Source organism: Zingiber officinale, chromosome 5A (assembly GCF_018446385.1).
Source record: "Zingiber officinale cultivar Zhangliang chromosome 5A, Zo_v1.1, whole genome shotgun sequence".
Classification (NCBI taxonomy): Eukaryota; Viridiplantae; Streptophyta; class Magnoliopsida; order Zingiberales; family Zingiberaceae; genus Zingiber; species Zingiber officinale.
Window position 1 is genome coordinate 95734867 of NC_055994.1, and position 16359 is coordinate 95751225.

General features: G+C 40.0%; 1 protein-coding gene and 1 pseudogene across 1 annotated transcript; one reads left to right on the plus strand and one right to left on the minus strand.

The window, feature by feature from the left end:
* The first annotated feature begins 998 nt into the window (after positions 1-998).
* LOC121979811 lies at positions 999-10770 on the plus strand (annotated as a pseudogene).
* Positions 10771-10946: 176 nt separating this feature from the next.
* LOC121983039 (ALA-interacting subunit 5-like) lies at positions 10947-14398 on the minus strand. Its single transcript, XM_042536026.1, has 8 exons — positions 14147-14398; positions 13031-13089; positions 12869-12943; positions 12682-12798; positions 12519-12589; positions 11638-11938; positions 11269-11558; positions 10947-11159 (listed from the first exon to the last, which is right to left on the minus strand). Exons 1-8 carry the CDS (start codon positions 14223-14225, stop codon positions 11102-11104), a joined length of 1050 nt encoding a protein of 349 aa, XP_042391960.1. The 5' UTR covers positions 14226-14398; the 3' UTR covers positions 10947-11101.
* Positions 14399-16359: the final 1961 nt, after the last annotated feature.

Here is a 16359-nt window from a genome sequence, read left to right on the forward strand (position 1 = left end):
CCGAGTAGCAACCAATAGTTCAAGTGTCCCCAAATCTAACATCTGGTCAAGCGTGACCTGTTCGAACTCCTCGAGCCTAGCATCTGGTCAACCTTAACCTGTTAGGACTTTTTTACCAAGTGTCCGGTCAATCATTTGACCCAATTGAACTTTTTTCCTCGTGCCAAGTATCCGGTTAATCCTTTGACCTACTTGGGCTTGCTAACACGAGGTGTCCGATCAACCTTGACCCACCTGGATCTCCACATGTCTGGCTTCACTCACCTGGTCTTTTTATCTACCTAGCTTCACTCACTAGGACTTTTCATCTGTCTAGCTTCACTTACCAGGGCTTTCCATTTGCCTGGCTTCACTCACCAGAACTTTCACCTAGCTTCACTCACTAGGATTTTTCCACTGCTCGACTTCACTCATCGAGACTTTCACCTGTTCAGCTTCACTCACTAGGTCTTTTACTTAGCTTTACTCACCAAGATTTTCCAACTGTCTGACTTAACCATGATGTCATTAGCAAGAACAACAAGCCAATCCCTACAAGCTCTAAAATATGAAACCTCCCAATTTATTTAGAGCATGAGAAAAAAACCTAAACATGTGCATATTTATGGGTTAGATGGAGCACTATCACCAGTATCTTGTATTCTTTCCTTCAATCTTTTTTTAAGTGGTACACATGCAATATAATTACTATATTCCTTTGGTGATAGATATATTTCTAGTCAATAGCTAGCTGAAACTGATAGCGGATTAAGCTGGATCGATGCTCAGCTTCCTGTTAGGTTTAAAAGGAATGTTTCTCTTTTTTTTTTTTTTTTTTTTTTTGGTGGCTAGGTTTCAGTTCCATTTGAAATTATATATATTTTTTCCCCCAAAATCCATCAAGGTAAAACAAAGGAAGTCAAAGATTTTGTTTTACCATTTATATTTTCATCTATTATGCTTTATCATTGATCATCATGGAGGCATTGCTTTCTTGTATGTCAGGTTTCTCCATAGAAATGGCAGAGAATTGGGATGGTAACTTGGATTCTGATAGTCATTCAGAGGAGAGCCATCGTGATAATGTACATGTCGATCTTATTGATGTGGCAAAATACGATTCGTTCGCTCCTAGCGTCTCCGTCAATCCGTCTCTAGGTCAACACGGAGAAGGTAAAACACGGAGAAGGTAAATCACGGATGACTACTAGTCATTAGTACAAATGACCAAGACATGAGGGAGGTTATGCTCGGTCACGCCGAGTTTCGACCCCAAGACCTCATGTGACAATACCCCATGTCTTAACCATCGCACCACCCCAAGGGGACACATGTTGATCTTATTTATGAAGCATTTCTTTGTCCACTAACAAGACAAATAATGCGAGATCCAGTTATCATAGAGAATGGGCAGACATTTGAGAGAGAAGCAATTCAGGGATGGTTCAAGAAATGCAAGGACAGTGGAAGGAGGCCAACTTGTCCATTAACACATAAAGAATTAAGGAGCACTGAGTTAAACCCCAGTATAGCTCTGAGGAATACCATTGAAGAGTGGACCAAAAGAAATGAAGCGGCCCAGCTTGATAAAGCATGCAGAACACTGTGCTTGGGAGCCCTGAAGTTGAGATTTTGCAGTCACTTAATGACATCACATATATTTGCCAGAAAAGTAGGTTCAGAAATGTGCTGTGCGTAATGCAGAGTTAATACCGTTGATTTCTGACATGCTGAAGAGTGGCAGTAGGAGAGTACGACTTAAAGCACTAGAAACACTTCGTGTTGTAGCTGAAGATGACGACGATAATAAGGTTGCATTGTATATTTGTTTTGTTGAATTTCCAGAAGCTTCTGGGCATTCTGGTATTGTTTTAAATCCTCTATGAGTAGATAACTGTCAGTATTATTGTTCCACAGAAAGCTATTGTTGTTGATTGAGAGCACTATATTTACATTAAAATAGAAAGCATGTAATAAATAGATAAATAAAAAATTAAGGTCCAGAAATTGTTATCTCTTTCGGTTGAAGTGTTAGCGTGCCGACTGTCTTTAGAGAATATATTATCCCCCACGGTGCAGAGGCTCTCCGGTAATATTCTCCCAAGATCTGACAACCACTCGCGTCGTCCGTAGGTGCACTCCAAGACGAACGTCGCACTCGGACTCAACCTCAGATCGCGGAACACAGCCTCAGGACAAGGAAAACTAAACTCTTGGAAAAGGCAAAGAAGGCAGCACACACACAGTGAGCGAAGAAGAGTGAAACAGATTGCTTGAGAGCGCAGGTTTTATTCACTTCGAAACGAAGCACTGCTTTGCCAGCGAACACGAACCAAAGTGTGCGTCGATTCCCTCTCACACGGGACAGAACCAAAAACCAAAGCGTGCGTCGGTTCGGGACAAAACCAAACCAAAGACTGGCAAAAACAAACCAGGCCGCCGGTAAGCGTGAGGCCCACGAGCTGGGGATTTGCACCCGCCCCCCTCCTGTGCGTGATGATCGCGTGCGTCGCGCCCGGTTTATGGATTTCCGGCTCAAACCCCCCGAAACCTCCTGATTTGGACTCGGCCCGCGCATGCGTGTAGGTCCCCTTAACTTTGCTAAGCAAGGATGGAAGAGTTCCATATATAAGGTTTTCCAACCTTCTTAGCTTAGCAATGTGGGACTAAATGCATACACATATGCATTACCATAACAACAACAAAAACCAAGGAAAATAGTTTGAATTAAAAACACAAAACTCAACAATCCCCCACTAATTCAAATTATTTTGGTTGAAAACAAAGACTTGTCCTGAGGCTTGGTTGCAACGAACTTTTAGTGAAAATACCTTCTGGTTTGAATTTTCACCTAAGTACATCAATCTTATTCACATAGGTTTGAAGTGAACTCAGTATTGAATTTAAACCTTTTATATGTGAAAATCAATTGGTAATAACTCATCACGGACGACGGTTGAATCCTTCTGGGTTGGTGCATTATGGCCATGCCATCGAATCTTGTTTCATAAGTGCTAAGGAGAGTTGCCTAGACCCCCCCACACCGCGGCCCCACAGTTACACTTACATAGGTGAGTTCTCCAAGGATGTACTGCGAGCATCCTGTCGTTAAGACCTTGAACTCATTAAGAGCTCCTAAGCTCATCCTTACTAGCAGTCAAACATCTATCCAGGGAAGAGACTATGAGATTACATCTCAATCAATTTGATGCTTACGGTTCACCCTTATAACTTGTTTATATCACGTTGAACCTACTTCTTGGGATCTCCAATCAGATAGGTTGGGTTGCCGCTATAAATGAAACCAGGATAGGTCTCAGTCCCATTCCCTTACTGGATCTCTTGATTTTCTCAGAATCAAGTCCTTTAGTGAGTGGATCAGCAATATTATCCTTGGAACTTACAAAGTCCAATGACACCACTCCAAGAGACACTAACTCACGAATAGACTTTAATCTTATTCGTACATGTCTCTTCTGTTTTTGGTTATACTTGGAGCTTCTAATCTGAGCTATTGTTGTTTGATTATCACAGTATACTGAAATAGAAGGTATTGACTTTATCATCAAGGGAATTTCAGAAAGAAGACCCTTAAGCCAATCAGCTTCAGTTACTATGGTATCCAAAGCACACAATTCTGCCTCAGATGTAGAACGGGTTATAATCGTTTGTTTAACATACCTCCAAGCAATTGTACCGTCTCCAAGTGTAAAGACATAACCAGTAACGCCTTTACACTCAGCAGTGTTAACTATCCAACTAACATCACTATATCCTTCCAGGACTGCAGGGAATTTCCCATACCACAAGCCCAAGGATATAGTGCCTCTTAGGTATCTGAGTACTCTGTCTAATGCATCCCAATGAGTTCTGTCCGGACAGCTGGTAAACCTGCTCAATTTCGTTATAGCAAAAGAAATATCAGGTCTAGAACAATTTGCTAAATATATTAGACTACCTATTATTTGTGAGTATCTTAATTGAGATACTGCCACACCACTCTTATTCTTGTGGAGAGTTTTTGAAGGATCATAGGGTGTGACGACAGATTTAACTTGGCTATAGCCATATTTCTCTAATACTCTCTCAACATAGAGTGACTGAGAAATTGTTATTCCTTCAGTTGAACGAGTCAACTTCAGTCCTAAAATCATGTCAGCACAACCCATATCCTTCATATCAAACTTACCACTTAAGAGGGTCTTAGTCTCATTAATAATAGAAATGTTAGAACCAAAAAGTAGGATATCATCTACATATAAACATAATATAATACAATTATCACCTTTCATTTTAACATACACACATTTATCAGAGTCATTCATTTCAAAGTCAAACGATAGCATAGCTCTATCAAATTTTTCGTGTCACTGCTTTGGGGCTTGCTTCAAACCATAAAGAGATTTGACTAACCTACAGACTTTATTCTCATTTCCAGAAACTACATGTCCCTCAGGCTGATCCATATATATCTCTTCTTCAAGATCTCCATTAAGGAATGCCGTTTTGACATCCATTTGATGGACCTCAAGATAATATATGGATGCTAATGCTATTAACACTCGGATTGTAATAATTCTGGTAACAGGAGAATAAGTATCAAAATAGTCAATCCTTTCTTTCTGTTTGAATCCCTTAGCAACTAGGCGGACTTTGAATTTATCTACTGACCCATCAGGTTTTAGTTTTCTCTTAAACACCCATTTACATCCTATAGTGGTACACCCAAGAGGTAAATCTACCAACTCCCAAGTGACATTAGAGATAATAGAGTCCATTTCACTTTTAATGGCCTCTTTCCAGTGCTTAGCTTCAAGAGAAGTCATATCATCTCTATATGTCACAGGTTCACCTTCTATATTATAGGTGATAAAGTCCTGGCCTAAATCCGTAGACACACGTTGTCTCTTGCTCCTTCTCAGTTCTGTATACTTACTAGATTCATCTAGTCTAGAGTGACTTGAGGAAGGTGTACCTACTACGGATAATGGGACCTCTACGGAAGAAGGCTTATCTCTAGTAGGAGTACCAGATATAGACTGAGGTGTTCTCGTCTTCATAGGAAATATATTCTTAAAAAATGTAGCATCGCGAAGTTCTACAATAGTATTTGCATCTATTCCAGAAATTTCTGATTTAATAATCAGAAACATATATGCAATACTATTTTGAGCATAACCCAAGAAGATACCATCTACGGTCTTTGGACCAAGTTTTTTCCTTCTGTGTTAAGGTACTAGTACCTTTGCAAGGCACCCCCACACTTTAAGGTATTTCAAACTTGTCTTCCGGCCTTTCCAAAGCTCATATGGGCTTTTATCCCTAGACTTCATGGGGACTCTATTTAACACATGGCATGCATTATATAGAGTCTCCCCCCACATGAAGTTGGGTAACCCAGAACTGCCTAACATGGAATTAATCATATCTTCAAGGGTTCGATTTTTTTATTCTGCTATAGCGTTGGATTGAGGACTATATGGAGCAGTTATCTCATGAATTATACCTGCATCTTGATAAACTTTTTGAAACAAGTTCGAGGTAAACTCTCCACCCCTATCAGACCTTAACCTCTTAATAGATTTATTTGTTTGATTCTCAGCTTCAGATTTAAAAACCATAAATTTATCTAAAGCTTCATCCTTGGTTTTCAGCAAATAAACATAACAATAACGAGAGTGATCATCAATGAAGGTAATGAAATACCTTTTATGGTCTCTTGTTATTACACCGTTAAACTCACAACAGTCAGTATGAATTAATTCTAAAATATCAGAATTTCTATCAACTGATTTGAAGGGTTTACGGGGTTGTTTATATTACACACAAACTTCATATTTTTTCTTATCATTTATAACATGCTTAGGAATCATGTCTAGATTCATCATCCTTTTTACGGTATTAAAATTGACATGTCCTAATATGTCATGCCATATATCATAAGACTCAATGTTATATGAACAACCAATATCAGTAGATTTATTTAAGGTAGCATTTTCTACATTGAGTTTAAATAAACCTTTATTAAGGTAACCTTTTCCAATAAATGTTCCTAAATGTAATATTACAACTTTATTACATTTAAAGTTCAGCTCATAACTAGCGCGGACTAACTTTGACCCGCTAATCAAATTCCGACGGACCGCTGGAACATGATGCACCTCATGCAATGACAGAACTTTTCCAGAGGTGAACCTCAAGTCAACTTGTCCTATCCCAAACACCCTGGTTGCAGAATGGTTCCCCATGTTCACGGAAGTGCCTTTAATTATCTGATAAGTAAGGAAGACAGAGCGATCAGCACAACAGTGCACATTAGCACCTGTATCAACTAACCATTCATTGGGTTGATAGATCAAGTTTAGTTCAGGTTTGAAGGTAACAAACCTATTGCTGGTGCCATCACTAGCAGTCACAACATTTGCTTGTGCCTTGGTGTTGGACATATTGCTCTGTTTTTTCTTCTTGTCCTTTTGCTTAGGGCAGAATTTGGCATAATGTCCAACTTGTCCACATGCCCAGCACGGCTTGGTTCCATTTTTCTTTTGAACCTTTGGTTTGGATTTTATCTTGTTCTTCATTTTCTGATTTTTGAATTTTTTCTTATCAGATGAGACTACTACGTTTGCCTTTGGAATAAAATCCATAGGCATGCTTTTATCATCATCTTTATGTTGCTTCCGATGTTCTTCTTCGATATTTAAGGCAATCATCAAATCTTCTAGAGAGATTTTACCTCGCCTATGTTTAAGAGTCATGCCAAAATCTTCCCAACTCGGAGGCAATTTTTCGATGATAGACAAGACTTGAAATTTTTTGGGTAATGGCATATCTCCTTCAGCAAGACCATGAATTTGAACTTGGAATTCATGTATCTGCTCAAGCACAGATTTGCCTTCAACCATTTTGAAGTTTAGGAATTTTGCCACAGTATACTTTTCTAAACCAGAATCTTCGAAGTTATATTTTTTATCCAAAGATTTTCACAGCTCTTTAGCCGAAGCCATTGAGCAGTATACATCAAATAGTGCGTCTGAGAGGGCAGACAAGATCCTCCCATGGCAGAGATAATCCCTTTGCTTAAACCTCTATAAGGCAACACTATAGGCAAGTTCCTCTTCATCAGGTGAAGGAGGATCTGTTTCTATAACGGAGAATAGCCCTAGCGTAGTAAGCCAAAATTTCATCCGTTGTTGCCAACGTCTGAAGTTTTGCCCAAAAAATCTCTCGGGTCTGACGCTATCCTCATCAGACCCCGTTACCCAATCATTCATCATGTCTATTGATGTTGGTATTATATTCTCTAAAATTGTTGTTGATTGAGAGCACTGTATTTGCACCAAAATAGCAAGCATGCAATAAACAGGTAAATAAAAGAGTAAGGTCCAGAAATTGTTATCTCCTCCGGTTGAAGCGTCGGCATGCCGACTCTCTTTAGAGAATATATTGCCGCCCACGGTGCAGAGGCTCTCCGGCAATATTCTCCCAAGATCCGACAATCACTCGCGTCGTCCGTAGGTGCACTCCAAGAAGAACGTCGCACTCAAACTCAACCTCAGATCGCGGAACACAGCCTCAGGACAAGGAAAACTAAATTCTCGGAAAAGGCAAAGAAGGCAACGCACACACAGTGAGTGAAGAAGAGTGAAACAGACTGTTTGAGAGCGCAAGTTTTATTCACTTCGAAATGAAGCACTGCTTTGCCAGCAAACACGAACCAAAGCGTACCAAAGACTGACAAAAACAAACCAGGCCGCCGGCAAGCGTGAGGCCCACGAGCTGGGGATTTGCACCCCCCCTGCGCGCGATGATCGAATGCGTCGCGCCCGGTTTATGGATTTCCGGATCGAACCCCCCGAAACCTCCTGATTTAGGCTCGGCCTGCGTATGCGTGTAAGTCCCATTAACTTTGCTAAGTAAGGATGGAAGAGCTCCATATATAAGGTCTTCCAACCTTCTTAGCTTAGCAATGTGAGACTAAATGCATACACATATGCATTACCATAACAACAACAAAAACCAAGGAAAATAGTTTGAATTAAAAACACAAAACTCAACAATCCCCCACTAATTCAAATTATTTTGGTTGAAAACAAAAACTTGTCCTGAGGCTTGGTTGCAATGAACTTTTAGTGAAAATACCTTCTGGTTTGAATTTTCACCTAAGCACACCAATCTTATTCAATGACCTCTAGTACTTAGCTTGGAGGTCTAGAGTTCGAATCTTGGGGAAGACAAAAATCCATTGGCCAGGGGTGGGATGATCTAGTGAGTAACGACACGGCCGAGGGTTATCGGTCGACGACATAAGGGATGGCCAGTTGGGCTGCCTAAGGGACCGCCAAATGGGTCGCCAGTTGGGCCGCCCAAGGGGCTGAGGGGTCGGGTCGTTACAATAAAAAGACGCCTTTTTATTATAACGACCCGACCCCTTGGCCCCTTGGGCGGCCCAACTGGCGACCTATTTGGCGGCCCCTTGGCGGTCCCTTCTGGCGGCCCAAATTGACGACTCTCGGGTCGTCGACCGTCAGCCGTGTCGTTACTCATTAGGACTTTCCACCCCTGGTCAGTGAATTTTTGTCTCTCCTAGGATTCAAACTCTAGACCTCCAAGCTTAAGTACTAGAGTTTATGAATCCTGGTAGCCGCTCACTTGGCTACCAGGATTCATAAACTCTAGTACTTAAGCCTGGAGGTCTAAAGTTTGAATCCTGGGGGAGGCAAAAATCCACTGGCCAGGGGTGGAAAGTCCTAGTGAGTAACGGCACGGCCGACGGTCTACGGTCGACGACCCAAGAGTTACTAAATGGACCGCCAAATGGGTCGGGTCATTACAATAGCTATAGCTGCAGGGGACACCATTCGAACAACTGTAAAATTTTTGTGACATGAGCATTCACAAGAGAGAGAAGAAGCTGTCTCATTATTATATGAGCTTTCAAAATCTGTATCTTTGGTTAAAATTTAGGAAAATGTGAAAACAATGTGAGGCAAATGGCTGAAAATGGCAGGTTGCAGCCACTTCTTACCCTTCTTCTTGAAGGTGATTTTCTACTCTTGTTAAGGCTATTTGTTCTCTCTTTTATGTTTTATGTTTTGTAAATAATATGATATTTTGATTACAGTGAATGCATGTCTCACTTTTTTCAGCAGCAAGTTTTTTTCTCGTTCCAGCTTTTCCCTGAACATTTCTATTGTTTTGCTTTCTTTTCCATATTAGTTTATTTTCTTCTTATTAAAAAACAAGGATTCAGTTTTGAACAAAAAGAAAAAGTTCTTACATGAATATCTTTGTTGGTTCGTCATACTGAAGGGATCATTTTGTTTGGGTTAATTACTAAATCTAGCATATGCTTTGTTAGTTTTTAAAGGATTTAGCATTAAATTTCTTTTTGACTAGTTCTTAATTTTGTAAATTTACCGTGAGTCATCATCCAAAGTTGAGCAGTGTGATGTAGTATCAGAGGACACTTTTTTGAGCTGGCTTTCAATGACATAATATTACTACCTTAGTATTTAAACGCCATTGCAACTATAATGACGATTTTAATCAAAGCCAAAGACAACATGTTTTGTTGGCTCATTAGTTTTATGACCTCTAAAGCACAAAATAGATTTATCAATTAACCCATTTGTTTTTAGTTCTTTAGAGTTCCACTTCTGCTAATGTGCATCTTCCTTCATCTTGCAATCTTCTAAGAAGAATGTTTAAGTGCAGCTCTAGTTATGCTGTTTTTGTCTGATTAGTAATTTAAACCTTGAATTGGCATTGTTGACATTAAACAGACTATATCCAAATATCTAATCTTTCATTTTGTAATTGGACTACTAGTGATGGTGTCTTTCTAGGCGATCCTATAATTAAACTCTGTGCAAATCTTGGAGGGTCTCCTGAAACACAACTCTCAATGGCTGCCTATCTTGGAGAGCTTGTTTTGAGCAATGATGTGAAAATCTTTGTTGCCCAGACAGCTGGTTCAATACTTGTTGAAGTCATGAGAAGCGGAAGGCTCTGAACCAGATATCATCCTATGAGACTAGTGCAAAAATACTTATCCATGCTGGCATCCTTCCACCACTTGTGAAAGACCTTTTCAGTGTAGGCATGAACCAGTTACCTATGAGGTTGAAAGAGGTATCTGCAACGGTTCTTGCCAACATCGTGTCCTCAGGTGCTAATTTTGAGAAAATCCCCCTCGATCAAGATCACTGTACCTTGGTTTCTGAAGACATTGTTCACAATCTTCTTCATCTTATCAGCAACACTGGGCCTGCAATAGCATGCAGACTTCTTCAGGTGCTTGTCGGCCTCACAAGTTCTTCAACCACAGTTCTTGATATTGTTGCTGCCATAAGAAGCTCTGGTGCTACCATTAGTATCATTCAGTTTGTCGAAGCACCGCAAAGAGATGTTCGAGTAGCCTCAATAAAGCTTTTGCATAATATCTCTCCTTTCATGGGCCAAGAGCTAGCTGATGCTCTTCGTGGCACTGCTGACCAGCTCAGCAACTTGATTAATGTCATTGCAGAGAACAATGGGATCTCAGAAGAGAAGGCAGATGCTGTTGGGCTCCTTGCTGTCCTTCCTGAGAGTGACTCTGTTTTAACGAGACAGCTCTTGGATGAAGGGGCCTTCAGGATAGCCTTCTCGAAGGTGATCAGCATCAGACAAGGCATAACTCGTGGTGGCTGTTTTGTCACCCCATTTCTTGAAGGGCTTGTTAATGTTCCCTCGAGGCTCACATATATTCTGGATGGTGAGTCAGATATAGTTCTTTTTTTTTTGACATGACTGGCTGCGTGAAAATTGTGGAATCCTTAAAGTTAACTTCTGAAAATAGATTGTTGCTTACAAATAAAGCAAAGCGCTGGAATGTTTATGATAGTAGATTCATGCTCGCAACAAGCTCCACTGATCAAGATCATTTCAAACACAATATTAATCAATCTACAACTTGCACGGTAACATAAGAAAGGTCGTATTTCCATTGAATGTGCCAAAATCATGAAGAAATCCAGTGTGTGCATTTCTAAATCTTATATACATGAACGTACATGGATAAGGGAGCAATTACACTTGCACAGATCATACCAACTTAGGAAATGCAACTTGAGCTGAAAGTTTACTGATGTCCATCAGGGTTCTTGTTCCAGGATAAATATGAAGGATCTCCAAGAGTCCTGGAAGAACACAATGCATGCTGTTAGTGTGATACTACGACTCAACAGGTTTATCACTTCCAATTCAAACCTTTGTCAACTTAAAATTTTGCCCATTGACAACACTTACCGGGGTTTGAGCAGATAAAGAACTATGAACGCCAGCGCAAGAAATAGGCAAAGGCTGCCAACTGCGAGATAGGCAACACCAAGAAAATCGTTCTTCCCACCTATCCAGGAGGTAGTTGAAAGCACCAGCTTTTTCTCCCCCTCGAAGCTATAGGTGTTATAGTTGTTCTCTATTGTCACTGAGATTTGCTCGTTAGCTGCAAGATCTGTCTCAATTCTCCCATATAGTTTTCTGAACTGTGGGAGGGCAGCTGTTCTCATCCAAACAATGAGATCTTCTTGCTCACTCAACTGCGAGTTTTATTACAACTATCACTGCCACATTCAATAAAACAAAACACAAGGAAATTGAGCAAAGAATAACACTTACAGGTATGCTTTCGTTGAGCTTGGCACCTCCTATTAGACCTCCCTGCTGGAAGTTCTTGGGATAAACATCACTTCCAAATTTGTTATTTTTGTCACTTTGCCAGGCTATGTTTTTCTTGTTCACCTCAATGACTTTGTTTTGTATTGCAAATGAGTATGTGTCATTGAATAAGCTCCAAGCAATGAGGCCACAAGGAACAATGGGAGACCCATTGGCAGTTGTGGCTTCAGGTGCGCAATTAGTAGTTTCTTGTTCGTATGCCTTACTTCTTAGTTGCTTATCGTTTCGGCTTTTAACATACCTATATCACATTTGAATAAGCAATAAGGAAGAAAAAACAGAGACTGCATTGTAGGCTGAAGAGAGAATCTAAAGTGCTGCACGTTCTATTCATGCTAGAATATAGACTTTAGGCATATGCAACATACAAATCAAAAGTGAGAGTACAAGATGAATAGCTAATATGATCGCATATAAACTATGAGTTTTATGAATTTCGGCAACTATTTTTTAAAGTGATTGGCAGACAGACGACTGATGAGAGGCTTATGAAAATAAACAAAATTAGTTTCATACACAACCAAAACAACAACCTTTAATTAATGATGCTAAATTTGAAAATGGAGATGATAACATGGAAAATATAAGCCAATACAAGTATAAATATGTATTGACACAATTAGGTTGGAATGCTTGATACATTAGGGGTAGATCAATAGTTAATTAGAAGTTGCAGATATTTACAAATAATTAAAAAGAAACAGGAGCAATTAGTCAAAATGCATCCTTGGTCCAAATCATGGACCCCTTTAATGAATCAAAATAGGCACATATTAGTCAATACAATGTTGCAGAAAATTCCAATAAACAGAAGCAATAACCTGCGGTGGTTCTGATAGAAGTTGTCGAGCTCATAGTAAATATAAACAGGAGCCTTCATGTTTTTAGGCACCTGAAATATGAATTATTGCTCAATTTGTACAAGTTCTTGCACAAAAAAAAAAGAGAATAAAACTAAATTATATCACAATCCGATACACTTACAGTCAAAGTAGTTGAGCAAATTTTGTTAGTCTCACTGCTTTGGATGAATGCAAGTTTGTCATTCTGTGACTGTTGTGGAATGCATTCTGTGTCATATCTATACACAATTTCAACCACCTACATCTCAAACAAGCATGATTAACAACAATTCTTTGAGGTCTGAAGTATAACAGACGAGAAAAATTACAATATCTGATGCAGACAAAGAAGTGAGTCCAATTGGGATGAAGAGAATTCCAATGAGAGAAAATGTTGATATTACCTGAAAGAACGAAAGAGAAAATCTAGATATTCAAAAGCACTTCTCTACCTTTCAATTTAATTTTGTGAAATCAGCATGCTTACTTACAATAGTTGGAGTTAATAAAGGTTTGCAAGCAGGAAGCTCTTGTTGTGTAAATCTTGAATCTAGAATTCGGAAAACATTCAATGTCAATCAAACATGAAGAGAAGGTATGAAAGAAAGATAAATGGCTAGTTTCAACATATAAACTCTTAAAATGAACAAATGTAACTAATGTGATTCAATTATATATATATATATATATATATATATAGAGAGAGAGAGAGAGAGAGAGAGAGAGAGAGAGAGAGGTGATATCCTGCCCGACTCCCCGTGCGCAATAGCATCCGTGACTCATTGAAAAATAAGGTCATCCGGATCAATTCTGGGCACCCCAACTCAATTCCGGACGCCCGATTCACTTCCAGAAATCCCGACTCACTCAGTCGCGCACGACAATCACGCACGACAGTCGTGCAAGATGAGTTGGGCAAGATAACAAATCATTATATATATATATATAAAGCAACTTTGATATAACTTCCCAAATCATGGCAAAAAACAGAAGGATGATTCAAATAACTAAATGAGTTGCTTGCTTTATAAAGCTAAATAAATCAACAGTGAACTTTCATTTCAATTAGTAAAGAATTCTACTCGTCATAGTAACTTTGGTCGGTGTAGACTAACGTTGTATATTCCGAATGTGCATGGAAAATAATTGCCAACTTTTCAGGCATGATAAAGCACTTTAACATCAATCCAATGCCAAACCACTAGAAAAATTTTCTTACTCGGTGCCCAGGAAATTGTCCCATACCACATAATTTAACTAAATCTCAGTTAAGTTAATGACCCACGGCATTAAAAAAAAATCAAACAAGAATTTTAACTTCTGAATCAATTTTGTCTACAGACAACCAAGATGCGTATCCATGATCCAATTCACTCTAGAACAACCAATATAATTTTGTCTACAGAATTTCAATCTGTAACACACTGAAACAGAACAATATAATTATACAAGTGAAAATGCATAAGCAACAATATAAACTTCTTGGAAAGAAATATCTTCCTCGAACCTCGATACATTGTTTTATACCATCAAAATTATCGCACAATCCAATATCCGATCAACCTACCTACAGAAACAAACAAGGATTACATCAACAAAAGACATACATTTGGGTTTCTTGGACTTCTTCCTCCGCTCGACCACCCCGGCGTCACCTTCCGGAGCGGGATCCGCCTGTGGACTCATGGGTATTAGGGGATTGAGATGGAGAGCAATAGGAGATCGAGGAGAATGGAGAAGAAGGAAGGCGAGGAGGAAGGCATCGAAAGAGGAACCCGAAACCGCCGGAACTCGAGCGGACCAAATCCTCCCAAGGAGAGAGAGAGAGAGAGAGAGAGAGAGATTCTTTTGATTTGGGCAAATCCGGAATTCAAAAATAAGTAAAGATCTTTAATGGGATTAATTTCATTTTAACACCTAAATTAAGGTGGATGGAAGGATTATATATATTTTGATGCGTGGAATGTTATCGTATGAAATTTTAGGATTAAAATTTAACATGTTTGAACATATCTTCTTTTATATCTTACCACATGTATTAATGGTTAGTAGTTGTTAGGGTCGATTGAAAAATACTCCTTCTCGATAACTATCGAAGATGGAGAAACCTCGTACAATACTCACACAACAAGATACAACACACGCAAGAAGGAAATATAAGAATACAAAGTAAAAAACCTCCTCTTACTTGATCTTGTTGATGTAGATCGCCTCTTGAACCTTAGAAGTGCAACATCAATTGTCCCCAAGAGCTTCCAAGAATTGACGGAGAGTAGGGGTGATCACGGATCGGGTTGGTTCGGTTATTAGGATAAAAAAATATCCGGCCCTACTAGATCAGATAATGTAATATCAAGACCTACATCTGGCCCTATATCCAGCGGTTCTTATGTACAAGATATCGGATGGGTTGTCAGTTATTTGGATATCCAACCCTATATCCAATGAAATATAAAATATAAATATAAGTACAACAAAAAAATAAAATATTTTAAAATGATAATAGACATTATTCATTATATGTTGTAGTAGCTAATCGGAAATAGCTAGTATAACATGTAGCAGCTTATCGGCAGTAGCTGCTACAGCGTGTAGTAGCTTATCAACAGTAGTTGCTACAAGTAAGGGTGATCGTAGATCGGGTTGGTTCGGTTATTGGGATAAAATCATATCCGGCCCTACTAGATCAGATAATGCAATATCAGGACCCTACATCCGGCCCTATATCCGGCGGATTATTTTTTTTGGTTCGGTTCGGGTCGGTATAAGCGGGTTGGACGGTTTAGCGGGTTGACTGCTCACCCATAGCGGAGAGTGTCGAAGAAGATCGGGTGCGCTGGAGAAGAAGAGTTGCAGCGTTTAAACTTGTTGTCGCCTTTATATCTGCGCTTCTAGAGCTCCCAATCGATTGAGCCTCCTCCCAATCAATTGCCACGTCAGATCCCAGCGATCTCAGCCGTTCAAAACCTACATCCTGTGCAACACTCGTATCTGAATCGATTGACCAATCGATTGGGGAGGCTTGAATCGATTGTCTGATCGATTCAGAACTCATATGTGCTCTCGCTGGAAAAGGCATGAATCGATCGACCAATCGATTCATACTTCCTCGTATTTGCACGAGAAAACTAGCCTCAACCGATCGCTCGATTGATTGGCGGTGCCCAATCGATCGACTGATCAATTGGGAAGACTTTTGTGCGTGCGATAAACACCTCCAATCGATCGGTCGATCGATTGGGTTGTAGTTTATCGCATGATTCTCTCAATCGATCGGTTGATCGATTGACCACCCTTGACTTGCTTAACTTAAGCTCAAGGGTCCCAAATCCAACATTCAGTCAATCATGACTTGTTGGAACTCCTCATGCCTAGCATCCGATCAACCTTGACCTGCTGGGACTTCTTCACCAAGTGTTCGGTCAATCCTTTGACCCATTTGGACTTTTCTCCTCGTGTCAAGTGTCCGGTCAACCTTGACCCACTAGGACTTACCGTCTCGTGTCAAGTGTCCGGTCCTCCATGACCAACTTGGACTTCCTTCCACCAGATGTCCAATCACCCTTGACCCATCTGGATTTCCTTGTGACAAGTATCCGGTCACTCCTTTGACCTACTTGGACTTCCCAACACTAGATGCCCGGTCAACCTTGACCCACTTGGATTTCCTTGTGACAAGTATCCGGTCACTCCTTTGACCTACTTGGACTTCCCAACACCAGATGTTCGGTCAACCTTGACCCACCTGGATTTCCTTGTGCCAAGTATCCGGTCACTCTTTTAACCTACTTGGACTTTCCAATACCAGGTGTCCAGTCAA

What these genes read in the sequence shown, in the direction of transcription:
- LOC121983039 (XM_042536026.1), bottom strand. Translation starts at nt 14,225, where the DNA reads ATGAGTCCACAGGCGGATCCCGCTCCGGAAGGTGACGCCGGGGTGGTC. An exon ending in GAAGTCCAAGAAACCCAAAT is followed by an intron (nt 13,090 to 14,146) that starts GTATGTCTTTTG and finishes TCCGAATTCTAG; the next exon opens with ATTCAAGATTTACACAACAA. An exon ending in CTTTGTCTGCATCAGATATT is followed by an intron (nt 12,799 to 12,868) that starts GTAATTTTTCTC and finishes TTTGAGATGTAG; the next exon opens with GTGGTTGAAATTGTGTATAG.